The 22051-nt window shown below is 39.3% G+C and overlaps 2 protein-coding genes across 2 annotated transcripts in view; both read right to left on the bottom strand.

Moving 5' to 3' along the window:
• Positions 1 to 22051, bottom strand: part of mtnr1bb (melatonin receptor 1Bb) — a 137640-nt gene that overhangs the window by 50552 nt on the left and 65037 nt on the right. The window lies entirely within an intron of this gene.
• Positions 364 to 6225, bottom strand: LOC138634322 (T-cell surface protein tactile). The gene is made up of 7 exons (XM_069721148.1): positions 6076 to 6225; positions 5481 to 5831; positions 4870 to 4979; positions 4555 to 4711; positions 2069 to 2419; positions 1320 to 1422; positions 364 to 1238 (listed from the first exon to the last, which is right to left on the bottom strand). The coding sequence occupies exons 1-7, from the start codon at positions 6155 to 6157 to the stop codon at positions 1115 to 1117; spliced, it is 1278 nt and encodes a 425-aa protein (XP_069577249.1). The 5' UTR covers positions 6158 to 6225; the 3' UTR covers positions 364 to 1114.

Below are 22051 nucleotides of genomic sequence, written 5' to 3'. Positions count from 1 at the left end.
CGGTTTTAGCCCCCGCTCGGGGTGTCACTCTGTGGTAGCTGGGGACAACAGTGGTCTTTGATATTGAGCTGTTTGTTGAGATGCAACATGACCACTAAAGAAGTACATTAGAGGAAGTCTTTGGGCTTCTGGGCCAAAAAAACCAAAATCATAAGTTTAAAAGATGAAAACCACAATAACATTATTACAGCAGAAGTAGAAGATCTTTAAGGGAAATGAAAGTGCAGTAAATAATCCATAGCGTGCTTTCTTCTAAGCAGAGAGAATGCTTGTTTGCTGCTGCATACATAATATTGCAAAAATGTCACGTGGAAAAAGTAAATAACACAAGCACCTACTGTGTTGTAGTTCATAATCAATTCAGTCAAATTAATCCAGTTTTTTTAATTATTATTTTCAACAGTTAAAAACATGCTAAATTTTAATACATTTATTACAAAACATCAGAAAATCTGTAGTCTCCATCAGAGTAAAAGCAACCCATAAAAACATTTTATTGACACTAACTTTAAACTTCTCTCTAGTTATATACACAGCTCACATTTGCACAATTTTCTGTGACTGGGTTGGAATTGCAGTTTAAAACTGGCCACAAAAGAAAGTAAATACATTTTGTAACTGGTTACCAGTAGCCGCCCGCATCCGTTTCAAACCATTGGTACTTGCGTACCGTGCTGTGAACAGATCGGGTCCAGTGTACATCCAGGACATGGTCAAACCTTACATCCCAGCCCGTTCACTCCGCTCTGCTTCTACCAATCGGCTTGTTGCTCCCTCACTGCGAGCTAAACACTCTACAAAATCACGACTGTTTGCTGCCCTGGCTCCTAAATGGTGGAATAAGCTCCACAACAACATCAGGACAGCAGAAACTCTGTACATCTTCCGCCGCAAACTAAAAACACACCTCTTCTGACTTTACCTTGAGCAGTAGAACTTTCGTAGCACTTAAAATGACACTTACTGATAGCACTTTGTGGTTTGGCTTTCTTGAAGAAATTGTATTTTCTTAATTCTTGTTGTTCTGGGTTTTGTACCCTCGTGGTTGAAATGCACTTATTGTAAGTCGCTTTGGATAAAAGCAATTACTGCACTATCATATCATAATGAACATTTATGTCATATCTTCATGTTTTGTCACTGAGTTACACCTCGAAATGGGGAAAGTCTCGTTGTGTCTTGCAGCTGTGTACTTGACTGGAGGTGGAGGAGGTTTGAACGGAGGTGGGAGATCCATTCTACGGAGGCAGAGTTAGAGCACAAATATGAAGTGTAAACAGGTGTGGAGCCTAGTTGAATCTATAGATAATGAGTTTTACCTTTTCTTTAGGATATGTCTTCTGAAGAGAAGGCCGACCACAGCAATCAATACCAGCATTGGAACTATTAACACCACGATTAACCAATGACTCCGTTCGGTATCTAAGAAACGGATAAAAGTGGTGATTTTCTTTGGAGGGCAGCAACAGTTATAGATATGTTCCTAACATATTGATCTACTTGCTCTGGTGTGACCAAGCAGGGTCCAACAAATATTGATAATAAATGTAAATCCTTGAGGCAGAAAAGTGTGTCTTGGAATCTTGCCCCTCAGTTTGTTGTGCACCAAGCCCAGAAGTTCCTTTTTAAATGAGTTTTGCACCTCCAAAAAGGCACCTAGCCTTGGGCTGAGAATACCGGAATCTGTAAAGGCTCCACATGGGATGAAGATGCAAATGGTGAAGATACAGAAACCGTAGCTAACATTCACTTGTGGCTTTCAGGTTTTTGCCTGTTGAGCATTTAGCTCTGCTGTTGCATAGTTATCTGCTGCTTTAAAAACAGTTTTTATTGTTTAGCTCTTAGCCATGTGGCCTTGGTTTGACAACTACAAACACAGGTACCCACACTGTTGGCAGTCTGTAGGCTCTAAACCGTCTAATAGCATCACTAACAAGACAATTTCAGGCAAACAAAACAAAGTAGATACAGCGTCTCAGCTAGAGACTGACTCATGATACACAATATAACATTTTTGACAGTTGGCAGTCATGGATGAAAAGGAAACAATACAACTATCAGGTATTACCTTTGTCCTCTGTGACTACCGCTGTCCTTCCCGTGCTCACAGTTGGAGTTGCATCAGAATTCTCAGTGTTTTCCGACATGTTTCCTACGGTGCTGGACTCTTTCAGCCTTGTGGAGAAAATATCCTCTGGGTATACTGTGTTGGACTCATTCCTTCTCTCATCACTGGCCACTTCCTGTGTTGATCTGAACACTGTACGGGCATGACTTGAAGTCGTAGAGTTGATTGAGTGATTGGTGTCAGAGTGTGTGGCAGGGGATGATGTAACACTGATATGTGTGGAATTTATAGAAGAGGTCAGAGATGTGGTATGGCTGATGTCTGCTGACTCGGTCAAACCCTGTGGTGACACTGTAACAAAACAAGGAATGATAAACATGTAGCCGGCAACGGTGTGCTGTAATATTTTGATCTTGTCACTGCAGTATAACATTTTTTTTTTTAAATTTTGAGCTCCAGAACACTCCCTTTCTAGAAATGAAACGTGACCTGGAAATCTGTGTACGTTTCAGATTAACAGTGTATCACATATTGATCTGTACACGCTGGCGATATTCAAGTTTCTTGCATAGTTTGCAGGGGTGGAATAACCACATGCCTCATAATATGAAAATATCACATTACTTGAGTCCCGTTCTGATTTTTATTGCGATTTTAAACTTTTTGCAATATGCTGACCTTATACCTTATTTTAACTCCATATTATGTCCGCAAAGCAAAACTTTGTCAGCATAATTTTAGGTAATAAAATAAAGTCCATTCATCTCACCTTGATCATTTTTACTGCACTAAAATGGGATAGTCAAGAAGAAAGACTGACCAACACTGTCATAAAAACCTGTCATAAATGTTGCATACACCTGACAAGTTAACTTATTTATTTATACATGTATCAATACAATATTGAAATGAAACCCCTATTAGTTTGATGTGCTGGGAAATGTGCTGGATCACTTTCTTGCCAAGAGATACATTTTGAAGTCAATGTCACTCATATCTGTACAGTATAACATGTTGTTTGTTAAATCCCAACACAAACAGATATATTAAACTGACAAGTTGTGGTTCTACAAGGAGTCATGTAGTGGAAGAATTATTTTTGCTGGGAACAATAATTTCTTTGAGACAGTGCTGGTTGCCTGGCAACTACTCCCTCTAAGATATAGTCGGGGACACAAACCCCGTAAAACACTTGTAATTCTTTTACATGCTTTGAAATGCCTAAAAAAAAAATTCTTTAAACAATAATTTTTTTTTAGGCATTTCCCCAAAATGTCTAACAATTCTTTTAATGAACTTCACATTGGACCTAAAAATAGAGCAGGAGTCATAAATGAGGTACCAGAAACCGTTAAAATACCCAGTGCACAGTGATACATCATTAAAACATGGGCCAAGTTGGCATTTATGAGCACATACATAATCAATATAAGTAAAATCATTCAAGGGCCTGGACTGTAAAGCCGTGGGCGCAGATTGCCTGAGGCGAAGGTGTAAGCATGAATTGCAAATTCAATAGTATGGTGTATATAGACTTAATTAGTTAATTAGGACAGTTTATTCATTGTATGTAACAAATTTTCTACAATGCGTACCTCAATACACACATCTAAAGAGCTAACATGTCCAATGAAACACGAGGGACTGGAATTATGCAACATTTTGCTAATTTACAAGCATATTAAATGCAGTCCAGTGCTGTGAAGCAGTGTGGTCTGCTCCAGCACTGTAGCTGTTTCAAGTGGCCTCTGCCAGTATTTTTCAAAACTTCATTTGATGCACTACTCCAATCCGTCCAACAGATTGTGCTCTCACCCCATGCCATGATTCGGAGCTGCTGTTGCGACTCTGCTGAGCGTGTTTGCTCCTGTGGTTTGAAGGCAGATGGAAAGGAAGAACAGGAAGTGACTTCTGATGTCTTTGTGGCTTCTGTTTGTGTTTTTGTCTCGTATTCGAATTCTCATGAGAAACGTGTACAGGATGAGAACGTAGACGACCAGGGGATTATTTAACTGTCTGAGTGCAACCCACACAAACAATATAGTAACCAGTGGTGGGAGACGACATGCAGTTTGTTTGTTTTACATTTTAAAACGGAGAATGCTGTTTTAGCTGAGTTTAGTTCAGCATTCACTTTAATCCCATGTAGCAACAGATTTGCATGAAATACAGTTTCACTTAAAAAAAAAAAAAAGTAGAGTATTTCTCAATTTATTCATAGTTATTGGTACGTTCTCATAACGTGGCTGTCTGCTCCAAAATCCTTTGAATCTCTCTCCTTCCTTTCAGCTAATTAAAAATTTAAATTTAGTGAGCTACAGTATAATAACAAAAGTTCAAGTATCAGATTTCTAGTCCAGTGCAATTTATTAAATCATTCAGTCTCTCGAGCCCTCTACTAGATTGTTAATCCAGCCCTGCGGAAATAATGGAATTGCGTACGACATAAAAGAGGCAGATGGCAGCAAAGAAATGGGGAGCCTCACCTGTCCTTAAGCTTGTGGTTGCTGTTAGCACCATGATGGTAAACTCTTGGTGCAGACTTTTGTTTCCTGTGCTGACAGTCAGTGTGTAAACCCCTGCATCAGCATCAGTCACCCACCAGAGCTCCAGAGATCCATTGTCTGACACCAGCGTCTTGTTCTAGGGAAAAACGAGATTATTTAGCAAATCAAAACCATATTGAAAATATTTTTTTGTTTTGTTATGTTTTTTATATGTCAGAGATCGTCTTGATGTTCATTGAAGTGAAATTCACTGGAATGGCAGGAATGGGCTGCTCTTTTTCTAGTTTCTTTTACCTTGGTCCACCTGTACTGAGGATTAGAGAATGCTTTGCAGCGAATGGTCACATTTTCTCCATTATGAACCTCGACCGGACTTTTGACATCACACATTATTTGAATGTCATCTGTGGAGGAAAAGTGAGATTCATTTGAATTCTTAACAACACAACAAATAGAAAACTGCTGCCACTTCAGATGTCATACACATGAACACCACCTTTCTGTAATTTGTCTCCTGCCTCTATTATGATCATAACTCCCCTTCAGTTCATTTGGAGCTAAAAAGAAGGGTTTATTGAGCGTGTGTAATGTGACAACTACATGGCTGATGAAACAAAAAAACAACGACACAAGGGCCAAACAGTAGATTGAAAATAAGTGTCTTGTGGCAAACAAAGCTCCGAGATGTGTTCCTGCAATTATTAGGTGCATTTGCTCCGAAGTAAATAACTACTGAGGTTAGCTTGAGGAGGAGCACTGTGATGCAATCAGGAGTAACATGAAATATGTGCAATGGACAATAAGATAGAAAGATGTTGTACATTTCTGTCCAAATGATAAATCCTGTGTGGTCTGGTAGATGTATGCATGTAGGCAGGGTTTGTATGTACTTGCTTCGTGCTTACCTTTTACTGTTAGCTCTGTTTCAATCCTGATGGTGCCATCAGGAAAAGCTGTAACGTCACAAGTATAGATGCCGCTGTTCCATTTTGTCACCTCAGGAAGGTGCAGATAGGAACCCATCAACTTTTTTGCATCATTGTATTCAATCTTGATGGTGACATTAAGCTGAAATAGATGGACTCCATGACCTGGGCTGTATAGAGCCAGCTTTGTGCGTTCATTTTCTTTCCTACTCCATTCAATACTGACAATCTTGAAATCAGTACCATTTTTGACAATGCAAGGTAGGGTAATGTTCTGTCCTACTGCAGCTTCCATCGTTTTATAATGGTCGAAGTCAACATTCTGGAGCCCTGTCAGGCACATCAGATAGTGTTAGAAGCAAGAAAAGTGGGGGAGACAAAATCACTTATACTTTGAAGCTGTTAATAAAGGCTGCAGTCCGCTAGGATGTAGGCAGATAAAATCATTGCATTATACTGAGGCAGCTTGTCACACCAGAAGCCAATACACATTTCAAATCCGTGCTGAATATCCCATTTCTACTGGTATATTACATGAGCAACCGCACATGCACATATGGACGTCCAGGTTTACCTTGAATAATAGAGGCAAGGAGCAGAAGAGAGAAGGCCGTTCCCAGTACATTTCCAGCCATGTTTGAGTTCCCCAAACTCATTACGATCAATCAGGCCAAATCCATTGAGGGATTCAGCAAAGACAGAAACAGCACCCTGTCGACTGAGGCTAAAGAGTACGGCAGAGACTGTGAGACAGAGAACCGGATGACCTATCTTCACAGGAAGCCACACAGACAGAATGAGTCACACTGTACGTGTAGAGCTGAAGCTTTGTGGTTAGAAAATATCTGGTGCAAAGCAGATATGTGCAACGGACATGGATCTTTGCAGCACATATCATTATTTATTATTTTTGTTAAGACTAACCAACAAAATTCAGAGCAATGACTCACTTAGTTTCTGATTACATTGGTGATGATCTAAATCAGGGGTGTCAAACACATTTTAGTTAAGGGGCCACATACTGCACACTTTGATCTCAACTGGGCCAGACCAGTAAAATCATAGCATAATAACGACAATATTTCTCTGTTTAAATCATTGGTGAAGGTTTTTGGATGATAAACCCTATTTTAAGGTCTTTCTACAATAAACTAGAAACATAAAGACCGAAAACTCAGACATCAGCCCACTGTTTATCTGCTTGGGCTCTCCTCTGCAGATTCCCTCGTTTTGTGACACGTTTGACGTGACAGCGAGCGCTGCTGCCTGTGGCAATGAGCGCTTCTGCCTCCAGAGCAGACATCGCATTTATGCTGTTTTTGAAGCAATTACTGGATCGATTTAAAAAAATAATAATAATAAAAACAAATTCCAAAACATTTGTACTCCTAAACCTCCATATTCTCATAGAAATGCAATGTATGTCTTTCTGTAATTTTCACACTTAGCAAAGTCATCCGGCGGGCCGAGCTGGACCCCCTGGCAGGCTGGATCTGGCTCACGGGCCGTATGTTTGACACTCCTGATCTAAATCATCCAGGAAGAACGATACCAAGGGATCACACAAACACAAAAAAGACTAAAAGATGAATTGACACTCTTGAATAAACGCCTTAAGTTTAAACATACATATATTTAACAGCAGTCCTCCTTGTGGGAGTACAATTTTTTTTTACCTCCTCCCTCTGTGTCCTCCTTTGCTACCATCATAATTACTGTGGCCATTGGAGGGCTTCTTCACTTTAACGTAAAATGTTGTTTTGTGGTTTTTGCTGAAATGGCTTATGCTGTTATGTAGGAGGACAATATAAAACACACACACAAAATAGATTCTTAAAGGCACCAAACACATTAAACATATTGTACACACAATTGTCAAAGATTTTCAGTATATACTGGACATGGTCAATGAATACTCAGCAGACAATACATCTTATTTTCCTCTCATTTGGTTTGTTTATGCAAGCCACTAAATAGAAGAAAGTCTGTGCATTATACCCCATTATAGCATTATGCACTTGCCTATATGTAAGATATGACTGAAACATTTGACATTATTTGGCCTTGTTTTGTCCTCTGTGCTTGTTAGTGATTGTTGCCAGAACTTCACCAGAAAGCTTGTCATACTGGCATCTGGGATTGAGAGATAAAATAAAATATTACAGAAATAATGGGCAATTTGAGCAAATTTGATTTTATTACTCTGATAAATACTTTGTTTCCACATTCATTAGAGACAAGCAATATTATTCCTGTAAGACATTATGTCACAACACTGAATTTTGTAATGCATAAATTAAGTCTTCAAAGAAAATGGAATCGTTTCTCCGCAGCTTTGAGACAGATAGCTTCAAATAACTATATCCAATTAGCGCAGATCATAAGAATAAACTGGGAAATTGGTTTAACTCTTCTAACCGAGGGCTACATCTTTGTGCATATCTGATAGTGAGCGCAGGCTAAGCAAAAGCTGATAATTCGGCAAATGTTTTTATAAAGTTCCTCATCGTGGATTCAAGATTAAAAACAACTGTTGATATTGATGTCTGATGAATGGCTGGCAATGTTTTCAAAACGAAGCATTTTTTTGTTCCAGTATTCAATTTGGGTAATCTGAGAGAAATTTTGATTTCGTATCACAAATGCTGCTATCCAAACAGTTTACCCATCTTTCAATCTCTTTATCTTTTCTTCACATATTATGAGCTCTCCCCTTCGTTTATAATATATACTCCCCATGGACACCGCACAGCATTTAGATGATTGATAATTTCATAGTCATATTCTGCGCCTGACCTTTAGAACTCATATTCGTGGCTTAGAAGAGTGACTGCCATCCAGTCAGAGATTTCTATCAGTATTCTGTCAGTGTTTTAACAATGTGTAAGGGGACCTTGCTGTATTGCTCCATTTGATAAGGGCAGCATCACTTCCCCGGGGAGTTGTGGAAATCTCAAGGATTTCTGACACACAACATCACTGGGATTACTTGATTCAGTGGTCCCTGAATGGGGAAAGCAAGATGAAAAGCATTTTCACCAAGATGCATTATTGTAGCTTCTAATGACTTCCCACGTTCTCACAATCCACAGTTAAATAATAATGCAGAAAATTACTGGTTCTAGGTACAGGTTCTGTTTCATGCTTTCTTTGATGTGCTGAGAAGAAAAGAAAGTGCAGTGCCCTGCTGCCCCTCCTGCACATGCTCGTTGTAATGGTTCCAGACGGAGGTCGCCGAGCCTGCTCTGAAAGTCTCCCACACTCCCACACTGTGACCTGCAGCAAATTCCACTTTTTGCAACATATTGCACCAGAACACTAATTGTCCACTCTGTGTGTAGATGTGCGTGTGTGCGTTCGTGTGTCTGTGTGGTATAGCCTTGTGTATCCGCTGACCTCAAGAGGGTGTGCGCGACGGTGTTAACACACATTCACGCGTACTACACTGCTCATTTAGACACATTTACTGCTCATTTTTGCTGTGAGCACGGTGTCATCTGTTTGGATGAGTGTTATTTTTAGAGGCAATGTATTATTTAAATCTGGGCATGTAGTACAGATTGTCTGACTACAAACCAGTTAGAGCCCCGAGGGTCCATTTTTCCGTAGTATTATATGAAGCCATGTTTATAACAATCCTGAGCAGTGTCAGATCTGTGTACAATAATTTGTAAGACATCTTTGGGTGGAAACCTGGAACCATTGACAACAGCAAGCATGCTTTCTTCCCAGATTTTTGCTTTGGAAATGTTTTCCGGACCAAGAGTGTAGAGTCTGAGTAAGCTCTCTTTGGAAAACCCCCAGCTAAGTGGAATTCATTCCCAGTTCATGTTAACCTGGTCTGCTAAGCATTCCTACTGATGGCCAATTACGACAACCATTGGCTGTGTTTAAAAATGGACGTAGTCTTTGAATCTGAAAAGAGAAGTGAATTTAAAAGTGCTTTAAGGTGCAATACCCCGGAGGGCCTCTAGGGGCTGGCTAAAAAAAAAACCTCTGGCTCCAATAGACTTTAACTCAAAAAGTGTGAACTTCTCTCATGAATTGCAAAGACTATTTTGGTTTTAATGTGTGAGTAATTCTCTTTGAATTATAGTTGAATAGTTCCCAGTAAATATAAAATTAAATTTGTTCTTGAAATGCCCTTCCTTGAATTAAAGTGTTTAACAAATTTAAATGTTGACTTAATGGCAGTGCAAAATGAAAATATAAACAATTATCAAAGTCATTAGGCTTCATCCTCTAGAGACGTTGAATGTCTGTACAAAATTTTATCTCAATCTATCCAATTTTTATTCAATTAAAAGATATCCAGAAGCAGGTCACTGTTGCGGCTTCAAAGATTCTGCATTAACCCTCACTCTGCCTATAGGTAACACTCAAGTTTCAGAGAACTCAGAGTTACCTAAGGAACCATGACTAATCGTCAGTACATGCTGAGTTATTGTGTTGGACCAATGTGCTGGAGAGACAGAAGGATCGACATCACCATCCTTCAGCAGCACTGAAATCGATGTTGAAAGAAGGCATGCGGTGGAGGGTGGATTGAAAACACACTGCTGTATTAAGGCACAACATTTTGGGTTCTTTTATTACTGCCCTTATTTTTGGCGGAAGGCATTCACCCTTCCAGAAAATCACACATTTGCAGTGATGGTTTTCACCTCTTTTACCGTTCCTCAATTGTTCCTTTCATGTGTGTCTCTGATTTTCCTCATTACCCTCAATGTTTGGGAAAAAAAATTTCAGAGTTTCTTTTGAAGAATAAATGGATGAAGACCAATAACAAGCACAGCAATGACAGAGCAGCCTCAAACTCTGAGGAACATTAAACTTTCTGAAAGTAAAAAAAAAAAAGAGCAGTGGGAGTGCGACTGAGTGAGGGAGAGACAAATTGTATGAGCCATTGTGCTGGATAAAAGTGAGTTTTATAACTTGTCAGGACTGTACACAATGGGCCACCGAATAAATGGTTTACAATGTTGAATAGTGTATGGGGGTGTAAGGTGGGATAGCAAAAACAGAAATGTAACAATGTATTAATTACTCATTCACTCACCCACCTTGTACAAAAATTAGAAGAAGCACCCCAAGTAAAATACTACTTTAACAACTGAACTAATCAGAACCAATGACCTGTGAATCTTCAGATTGTTTCGTTCAAGGGTGCAATTTCTTGAATAAATAGCGTTGAAACATGGTTAGACAGCCTCAAATTATTCTTGCACCAAAAATATTTTAACTGATGCAGCCATTTATGCAGTTCTGATGAACAAACATAATTTCTGTGAAAATGAGTATAATTATAATCAGTTTGTGAAATAACCTGTTTTTGGGCAGTCCTCATGCCGTAAGCGCCGCTTTCAAAAAATGAATAAGCGTAGGTTCATTGGCCACTCGATCCAAGTAAATACACAGGAACCAGCGTTTTTGCATTTGATGTTGTGCTACTTATTGCTTTGTTCTGTGATGCAAGGACTGTTGAAGCACTTCAGAAAACTTTCCCCAAGTTACATGTACAACTTTTATTTTGGACGTTGTGCTATCCTATGCTAGTCTTTGCTTACAAGAATACTATATATGTATGCTATATTATATTCCTTATATACAATCTCGTATTAATCAACTATTAATCCCCAGGCGTATGCAACAGGCTGTGTCTGTACAGGTCAGCGATACTGCTGAGGTCAGCGATCCTGTTGGGGTCAGCATGCTGCTGTGCATAATAACAAGGTTGATTGTACGACCATTAGTTTCACCTCCTGTCTTTCTTATTTCTTCCGAGTCATAAAACAGGAATAAGTTACTGACCTGAGCAACACGTCCCCACAAGGCAAGACGGCCCGCCTCGACCAATCAACAAAGGACACATCACCATACATGACTTTTTGGTTCCTGTACTATAAGAAGACCGGGTCAGGGAGAGTCAGGAGTTCAGACTTCGTGAACTGACACATACTTTGTTGTGGTCAGGGAAGCATAGTCTAGACCCAGAGCTCTGTAACACTGATTATTCTGCTGCTGTTAAATAAATATCTTGAAGCCTGACATCTTCTCCTATTGCCTCATTAAAGAACATGCAGGACTGGGGGCTGACACATATTGGCTTTGTACTAGCAGGAGCCCGAGTCCAACAACGTGAATTAGTTAACTTTTTTTTTTCAAACAAAATTTGTCATCAAAAAATTATACCTTTCAAAAATGTAGTTGTTGGCACATATGTTGCATTATTAATTATATCATAAACCTGTGCCATTGTAATATTTCTGAACACTTACTATGACATTTTGTTTTTCTCAATTCCGTAACTAGCTTGCATATTATTTTGCCATTAGGTCCAGTAATATGCCAAGAGTTTTTACAGCTAATAAACAATGTTTTATTTGAAGAAGAGGCCTTGGTTTAGTTGGCTGGCCTGGTGAGTGGCGAGGTGCCCATGAGGTTTAAGAGTGATAGCCTCACCTCAGCATTTTTCAAACTGAACCCTATTTTCCCACCATTTTGGGTCTAAGTGATTAATGGGGACAACAACTTTTGATATCAGTCCAGTATTGAGTGAAGAGTGCTTCAACCAGCAGCAGCAAAATGGGTTGCAATGTTCATTACTTTGGATCAGTTACACTGTGCAGATTTACATCCACTAAAACTGCATGTTTTTGCCACTAACAGGTTTAGATTCTTAATATAATTGTCTGAGAACATTATGAAAAGAATCCCTTACCTGAAAAGTTTCCTTTTAAAGCCAGGGGGTCACAAACAGTGGGGGATGAAAATCCTTATTTGGTGACTAATGTAAATCCATAAATAACAAAGAAGATAATGCGATCTTGTCACACTTAAGTTGGCGAGGTGTCTTTTTGCCTTGCTTAGACCATTTCCTCTGCTCGCTCATGAGAGAGACTTACTTTACGCTTGTAGATTTTCTTTTGTCGCTGCTGAGCATCTGGCAGACATCTCCATTTATGCCTTCTTTTGTCAGGTGACATGATTTCTTCTCTGAGAGCTGCAAACTTTGAACTTTCCCTGCAGGCATAGCATTCTTTTTTTCCTCTCCCTCTTGACATCAAGTCAGGTATTACACATCTTCTATTGTTTTTTCTGTCCAACCCTGTGGCAGGTCACTATTTCTACCTCTTGAGCTGAGCCTGCCGGAGCATCTTCCCAATTGGAGCTTGGAGCTTTCGAAAGCTATATAAAACTAAACCTTGTTGTGCAGATATTAGGCATATTTTTGAAAGCACCTAAAATTTCTTTGAGATTTTCAGGTGGTGCAATCTGTCAATTAGCAGGTCTGAGATTTATTTATATTTTGCACACTGATTATTGACCATAAAAAGATAACCCAGGTGCAATGTTGGAATCTCTTCAAAGTCTTGATAGAGAAGCCCTATTTTTGTGAATCAGAAAACAGAGTACACAGTCCAGTCAAGTGTGCAGAACGCAGTGCGCATAAGAGGTGGCAGTGAACTTTTGATATTTTCATGGTTTGAGGCAGAGGCATTGTGCAAGACATTGAAAGTAGGGTGGGATTAGAGTAAATGTAATACTATGTATTATCATACATAATTAGCGGGTTTATTTGAGGATGTTAGTTTTGGTCAATCACATGAGGTTCTGTGCCTCCTTAAAATAAGCAATAATACATAAATACAATATGCGATTCTTCGACCTTTGATCCACTAAACGCTAACTACAAAAAAAAATACTAAAATAGAGGAAGAAACTTCAGAAACTTGAACAGAAACTGATTCTGTCTGGTAGGATGGTGCTGCATGAACAGAGCACACTGAAGCAGCAGTAGATGCATTACAATGTACAGACACTATCAAGAACCACAAAGTAGCAGACAAACAAATATCATTATACAACCAAAAACTGCAAACAGCATCTACAGCCAAATGCAATAACACAAGCCAACTTGAGGACTAGTAAAATCCAGCAAAATCTGCAGATACTTTCAAACAAAGACTGCATAAATACTTTCCATAATAAAAATAGATTGATTTGTTTGGGTGGACAACTTCATATTAGTTTGAAGTCACTTTCTTTCTTAATACATACTTTGATGTTTTCACAATGGCTCCCTCCTTTTCCAGTACTGGAAATCTCATAATAAAGCTAAACTTAGAGATGCACTGATGGTTGTCTCAGAGCAAATCTGTGTTCTTTAAAATCCATCAAAATGCCAACTGAGAGCTGATAATCCCCAATTATCCCCCTGGATATGAATAAAATATCTCTATCAAACAAAGCATAGGATTGAATAAAAGTGAATGTGACATAAATCTTGAATTTTGAATGCAGACATGTTTTCTCTTCCCCCCCCCCTCCTTGCTATTCTGAACAACAAAAGAAATGGCATCCAGCCACTTTCCTCCAGTGGTGAGGAGGAGTTTATTTGTGGTATATCCAAACCTTTTTATATATATATATGAAGGCAGTAAAACAAGAGCTTCAACTCGGATTTCCTGTTTGTGAAAAGCGTTAAATTCTCTTGGTTATCTTAATTTCCTTTACTTCTGTTTACTCCCTCCAGTGGGTGAGTCACATTTCACCCCTTTATTGTCTCATGCATTCAAACGGATCATTCTGACAGCACAAAGAGATTTTGTAAATATGTTGGGTTGTACTTTTGCTTAGTTATTAGTACAATTTATCTTACAGTAGCACAACACTGGCAAATAATGAGACATGTTTTCAGCGTGGCATGAAAGTTTCTTAAAGTGAGTCCAAAGTAGGCTACTAGAGTCTGTTAATTTCTGCTGTAGTACAGAACTCTTACTCTGATGTCTCATGGCTTCTTGCTTGAATACAAGTCTCCTGGGAATCTGAATTAGTGCACTGAGGAAGAAGTAACCTCAACAGATGAAAACCTCAGGCTCTAACTGTTGGCTCATTCTTAGTATTACACAACTCCATCCCACGTTCGACCCCTTGATACTGTGCCGTGTCTTTTCCTTCAGCAGTCTATTGTTGTCTCTCTCCTGAATTTCATTGATTAAGGTTGGATATTCCTTAAACTCTCAGGAGACAGTCCTACCCCATGTGGATCTTCTTCGGCATACTGTAATTTATTTTTCATTAAACCCGGGTGCGTGAACTGACCCTTAGGAGGAGCTACCAGTCGAATGCAGCTGCCTTTAATTAAGGTGACTAATTTTGTCCATTGACAAATCTACCCCAATTGACAATCAAATGAGCTTGACGCTACATTAATACTTTCTTTTATTAGCAAATCAAAATGTGTAAAGTGAAATGTGACACAGTATTGAATCCACAAAGACTCTGCAATACTACAAAGATTAACGGCCCGCTTTAGCTCTTATTTTTTCATTTAGTTAAGTGCCACTAGTCTCATAAACTGCATTTTCAGTAGCAGCAGTCAGCCGCAGTTTTGTTAAACTAACTGTTTAGTACTTGCCTGGTAAAGCAACAGGCAGACAGTTTATCATGGTGAATGTTAAGCAAGCTAATGACCATGTTATTATTGTGAAGAGGTGGTGTGTGAACACCTAACTAAAAGAAACTGAATATTAGACTTCTAGTCAGATTGGTCAGAATATACCCGAAAAGAGTCCTAATTTCTGGGTTCAATAATTAAAGCTGCAGGTTTGTTGGTGGGTGATGTATTCACAGGCTGCAGTCATTTCTGGCCAGTGCAGAATGGCAGTGTTCGGTTTGAGAAAACACTGCCCTGTCAAAATTTCTGTAATACACAAGTAAGAGTAATAACATGTAAGAGCACTGTTTGTTGTTGTACTAAGGAAAGTATGTTATTTGGAACATATAAACTGTCTGCTGGGTGTATAAAAGATGAGTACCTATTGATACATTAGCCTTAAAAGACAATCCAACCAGGCGTATTAATCCCTGCACCCACACAAATTAGTTGCCGTTATTTTTCTTTCAGGCTAATAACACTAAAACATCAGGACACATATGCACACTCACACTCTGCTTTTATCTGACAGTTGTCAGTGGGATATTTTGTCTGTAATTATAATGACATTTGAGGGGATTTAAGATTTTGACAACTTGTCAAGGAACCCTGAGAATTCACACTGAGGGTCAAGATTAGCAGAGTGGGGTGCATTTATGTCCATCATTTGACTGGATTGTTGACAAAGACATGAAATCTAATCTGAGTGTGTGTGTGTGTGTGTGTGTGTGTGTGTGTGTGTGTGTGTGTGTGTGTGTGTGTGTGTGTGTGTGTGTGTGTGTGTGTGTGTTTCCATTGCCATGTGTTTTGAGGGCAAGGGACAAGTAACCAACTCGGCAGCTTTTTCCCTCCAATCCAAAAAAATTACAGTGGCACTGTTTGTACAACGCACAGTATGCTGTATGTGATTGTCTCTTGATGTGCCCCAGTGTGTGGTGGCATTAGCAGAAACATGCGTTTTAGAAAAGTGCCATAATAACTGAGCAGAGGAGAGCACTGGCTCTTTTTACCCAGAACAACACAGCGGCAAACAAAAACAACAGTTCTTCACCAACTTTTTCTGTAATAATACTGTTGAGAAATGTGCCCATTGTGCTGAAAGCAGTTCTGTGATTGTATTTTTTTTCCCTTTTAAGCCTTTTCTGTGTTGCTTCACATGAACGTCAGCACACAGACAAGCACACTCTCTTGAAACTATCTTGGTGCAAGGGCTATAAACACAGAAAACATTCTTGTTTATTGCCATTAGTTTTCATCACTTTGATTCCATCCAAGGCCCCTTTTTAGTCTCAACAACATCATGTTACATTTCACCACTAAAAAAATTAGAGGAAATGGCTTTAAAATTCTGTTCCAATAAAGGACAACAGTAGCTGTGGTTCAAGCATTTTCTACTTTTATGCTTTTCTTCTCAGTTATTTTTTTTATTTTTATACTCATTAAATATACATAATGGATTGTATAATGAATTCAGAATCCCAAAAGCATAGTAAAATCACCGCTTCACTTCCTGTCCAATAATGAAGTTCCGTTATTTTTTTCTTGTTATATGAAAAACTGCAGACTAAGCACTAAAAGGTTTCTGTGGTTCATTTTGATTTACAGAAGTGAGCAGAGAGTTGCCAACTAGGCACCGGTGTTTAGAGTGGCATAAGGTGCTGCAGTGCTGGCATAGTGTCACGGCATCACATTGAGACATGACTCATTATCCTCGTGTCTTGTGTCACTTCCACTTCTTCAACAATCCACTCCAATTAGTCATTATGATATTGTCCACTTCAGCTGCCTCTGACAGAGAGATCCACACTTTACTCGACCTGGCCAATATCATCCCTTATAACCAGCCTCAATATAAGCAGTTTTAAATGCAGCAAATAACATCCCCTCATGATCACAGATTACATTAAGGTGTCTATTTTGATGATGTTGATACGAGGTAGCAGACAATAATAGTAATGGAGAATAAAAGGTAGAAAAAGTGAAAATAATTTTTGTTATAGTCTAACTAGAAAATTTAATGATTGATTTTTGATCACTTCTTATTGCATTAATTAAAACATTGCCTTTTGATTTAGAACAGGAAATTAACTGCGGCTCTTTATTGTCATGCTTGCAATTATAAACAGGTGGTTATGAAATGGTTGTGGTTAAAAGAAGCATGACTTGCTTTGAAACAGTCTCCGAAACCTGCTTGGTCAGATGGTTTGTTATAAAGAACAATGTAAGATGTTGTCCTTGAAAACTGTTTGGAAAAGGACAGGCACTTTCGAGAAATGACTTAATTGGATATACCATCTGTTTATTACCATCCAACATGGGCTAACTTCAGCTAATCAGATCAACAGACTGATGTAGTACAAGAGTACTGAAGAGGAAACACAACAACCAGCCCCAGTCTAAGGATTGTTTGTTAGGTTGGTTCGCTGTTGGTAGATGATTTGTGCTATCTTAGTGGAGAAAATTTCCAGTTCAGATTTTTCTGATGCCATAGCACCATCTACGATTAACTCTTTAAGAGCCGCCATTGTTGTTTTCAAATTAACAGTTGCTTCTCGTTGTTGTCACTCCTTAAATCATGCCCGGAGCTGCCAGTAGTTATCATGGGACACTAATTGGTCTGAACCACTTCCTAGATGGATTCTTGTGTCATCCCGCTATTCCAACTGCCTTGCAAGGCAGTTTCCCATGTTAAAGGCCAATATTCCCTTGACCAATGCATCCATCCCCAACTCCCCTCTGTTCACATGTTTCTGACTAAGTCATCCCACTTCTTCCTTAATTACTATGGCCACTAGAGGGAGCTGTCACAATAAAACATATCAAGGGGTTGTAATAAGCTGCTTCCATGAAAGCAATATGGGTTAATTTTGTATTAGAGACAAAAAGTCTGGGGATCACCAAACTCAGTATGATTCATCCTCTGGCCTCCATATATATCTGTGACAAATGTCATGGCAAATGTTGTTGAAGCATAGCACTTAAAGCCAAAAATGTCACTCAGCTGGTGGCCTAGAGGAAAAGTCAAAATTTTATTGCAGTTGATCCAGTTTGAAAAGGTCTTCCATTTTGTCCCAAAACAAGGGTCTGACAGTCCGTCATTGGCATCCTTAAAGCCATCCCGTTAGATCTTCAGTTTCACAGTCCTAGAAAACCACCAGTCTTTCATTCCAAGTATCGGTTTACTTTTTGCATCTTTGTTTAAATGTTTACAAGAAGGGTCTTTTCTTGCACATAGATGGTTGATTAAAGGACATCAAATTGAGAAAAATCTCTTTCATAAGTGGGTAAAGGCCTGTAATAAAGGCCCTGATAGTGCACTGCCAAGATGGCACTCGATGACATTGTACAGTGTGCTCTGATATTTTCTTTGCCGGAGGGTGTTCTGAATACATGCCACATCACTGATGAACTACTGGCATAAGTCTTCACATTTTCCTCTGCATTACACAATTACAGTTTACTCCACAAGTATTGGAAAGACAGTGGGCAAGGCAGAGTGAATTTTAATATTTCTGCTTGCAGACTCTTGACTGCATAATTTCCTCCAGCTTTGGCAGTTTTCATGGTTTGTTTAGTCACAGCATGCTAACTGGACTCTAAGAAGACAATTGCCAATATGGAAGGGTCACTGGCTTTATTTTCCCTCCACAAAAAGAAGGAAGACAAAATCAATCTAAAAATGTGAAAGTAAAATTTGTATAATAACTGGAATAACTGGAGCAACCTTGATATGATCCTGATCTGCTTTAATTAGGTCATTTTTCAGTTCTACCTGATTAGTTTGAGCAAGTTTGGAAGATTGATATCTACATCAAAGCCTCCTTCCTCAAGTCAATAAAGAACCACATTCTTCATCTTATTTGCTTCTCTTTATTCTGTTTTTAAGATGTTTTCAATAATGCGCACCAGTAAACATAAACACAACAGAGTATATCTCATGTGTTGTCGATTACATAACCATCTGGATACAGACCTACAAAATATTGCAAAAAAAACAACAAGTTAAATAGGAGTGCTCTTTTCATCTTTGAAGAAGCTGCCATAAACGGCAAATGTAATGTCAAAGACGATTACACATTAGACATCTCCGCATTACAAAGCAGGATCTTCCTCTGACTCCTATACCCACATCAAGCCTTCTTATGCAACTACCACTTTTCTTGCTCTGGAAAATAGCCATTTAGTTAGCTTGTGAGCAGCACAGCAGCAACAGCAGTTCAAGTATCCACACACTGAGGAAGAGCATGGTCACGGTATGTGTATTCTGACTTCCCAGCTGGTCTGCTGGCTTCTCCATTTGAACTGTGGGCACTATACCAATGCAACATATGGGAGACTGTCCTCACCAGAAAAACAAGAGCATTGATCACGTTAAACAACCTAAACAATGTTTTCCAAGCGACCTATTGCAGTCATATGAATACTGTCCAACATTGGTCATTTTTATCTGACTTTTTGCCACAGGGTGGTGCTGATGTTTTAACCCTTGGGCAACAACTTTAATTTATGAGTTTGGGATGAATAGTTTGGTGTACAAAGCATTTATGATTTTGACATATGAGAACGATTGATTTTCCCCCATGCTTTAGCAATGATAATTGGAGAAAGACTACCCAGTTTAATTATATACATTATATTATATAATTATTGATAGCATTTGCTTTGAGTGTTTGATTAAAGGCTATTTTCCATGAGTTCCGCTTGCGACGCATTCCGTCTCCAACGCGGCTGCCAAGTTAATTGCCGTCATTAAAGTCAATGCTTAATATCCCACCGGCTGCGCGGCGGTCCGTCTCACCAGCGTCCCAGAAGCGGTTTGCCACGCTGCTCCACTAAAGATAGGCAGCAAGTCTATTTCTGACGGAAGCCGCTCGGAGACCGTGGCAATCTCGAGTAGAGCAGGTCGGCCGGACAGGAAGTCTGTCGAGAAAACTAAATAAAACTCCGGGAAAATGTTCAAAATAAAACACCCATCTGCAAACTCATGGTCATACAAACCTTAATACATCATCGTCTACCCCCGCAATCTCAATTTGTACAAGAAATGCATTCTTGTCATGTTATAGACATGGTATGTGAAATAGTTACACAATAAATTGGGGGATTAATGTTTTTAATGGGCGGCACAGTGGTGCAGTGGATAGCATTGCCACCTCACAGCGAAAAGGTTCAGGGTTTGAATCTGGGCCTTTCTGTGTGGAGTTTGCATGTTCTCCCTGTGCCTGCGTGGGTTCTCTCTGGATACCCTAGCTTCCTCCCACCATCCAAAAACATGCACCTCAGGTTAATTGGTGGTTCTACAAATTGCCCTTAGGTGTGACTGAGAGCGTGAATGGTCTTTGTTTCCATCTGTCTATAAGTGTTGGGCCTGTGATGGACTGGCAACCCGTCCAGGGTGTACCCTGCCTTCTCACAAAGTGAGTTGGGATAGGCTCCAGCCCCCCCGTGACCCTGCTCAGGGTAAAGTGGGTATAGATAATGGATGGATGTTTTTAATGACTAAAACACAGATGGCCGTATTAAATTTGTCTTCAGTCTGCAGCACAAAGTAGGAATTGACAACAATAACCACAAAACGGACGAAAAAGAAGCTTTTTAACAACGTTTACCCATGATAGAAACACAGAAATCAAGGAAACATCACCTAATGAGGAAGTAAGACAAAACAGGCAGACAAAACGTGCCGGGTCTGACACGCCGCTGGTGGAGTATGAAACCGTGCAGAGGACATGCAAATTTGTTGCCACGTCTTTAGTAGAATATGTGAGTTAGACTTGATTTCAAAAGCATTTTCTTAGACATTTTCTTTAGTTTATTTTTGTTTTGTGAAGATTGGCTAACACCGTGGGCACTTTGGATTACATAGGTTGGTAGGTAGGAAGGCATAAGACTGGCAAGCATCTGGGTGGGTCTATGTAAGAAAAATGCAAACCTCTTTGGACAGTGGACTTTTTTTTGCTCGCTCCCAAAGGTTCATCTGTATCCATTTGAGTTTAAGTACAATTCAGATTTGATTATGATTCTTGACAAAAAGCCATGACATTGGTCTTCAACATCGGCTTACCTGAAACATGGCGCCTTTTTGCCTTAATCTAACCGCATACATGGCTGGAATCTCAGCTATGAAAGTACTGAGCTTAGTTTGCCCACCATTTATCATCGCCACCTGCTTTACTTTGCATGTTTGACAAAAATCTGGTTATTCTTTCTCTTGAAAAGGCATTGCTACCTAGAAGATATGTTGTTCAAAAAATATTTGGCAAAGCACACTTAATAAATGCGACACTTGTTTTCGCTCCAATTTTTCCGAGTGAACTAAAAGATCCAAGACTTTTTGTATGCACACAAAAGGTTTATTTCTCAAATCTATTTCACAAAGTTGTTTCAATCTGTGTTTAGGGAGCACTTCACCTTTGCCAGGATAATCCATCCACCTGAATGCTGATTAAACAGCATGATTGTTCCACAGATGAGCCTTAGAATGGTGACAATAATAGGCCTCTCTGAAATGTCCAGGTTTATTTTAAAGAAAAACAACCGTATTAGGCACAAATTTACATGTGGCTATAAATATGGTCACTAACATGGATACTTTTGTGTGCATAGAAGAATTCTTAGATTTTTTTTTTTACTTCAGCTTGTGACAAATGGGTGTGAAACTAAAAGTTTAGTTGTTAGTAGTTGCATTAACAATAGACATTTTTGGGTGAAATGGTTGACTACTTGAAATATATTTATATCCAGTCTGACTTTGAGCCTCATGTGGATCCAGGGAAAAGCCCCCTTTACAACTTCTAGCCTTGCTGAGACTTTGTAATGCGTTTTGTGTTTTAGTTTTGTAGTCCCTGGAAGCATCATGTGACAAGTCTTGGTGTGACAGGAGCTTGCTGTTGCACTGCAGTCCCAAATGCACTCAGTACTGCTATTCCTCAAGGGCATGATCTAGCTGTCCCCCTCAATGAAGTACTGAGCTAACTGCGTACCACAGAATAACTCTTAATGAACTGTGCAGCTGAGGTGGTTGTTGATTTTTTTTTTCTCAGCTGTGTTTCTCTCTGTAGTTCCTCTCTGTTAGTGTTGCTGTTCAAATTAATTCTGGAGCCCTTTTCAG

The sequence above is a fragment of the Brachyistius frenatus genome, unplaced genomic scaffold (genome assembly GCF_029030835.1).
Source record: "Brachyistius frenatus isolate BFR_SWC_R1_liver_20210118 unplaced genomic scaffold, ASM2903083v1 Contig_5, whole genome shotgun sequence".
Lineage (NCBI taxonomy): Eukaryota > Metazoa > Chordata > Actinopteri > Embiotocidae > Brachyistius > Brachyistius frenatus.
The sequence above is the reverse complement of the archived record's forward strand: the minus strand, read 5'-3'. Positions and strand labels throughout refer to the sequence as shown.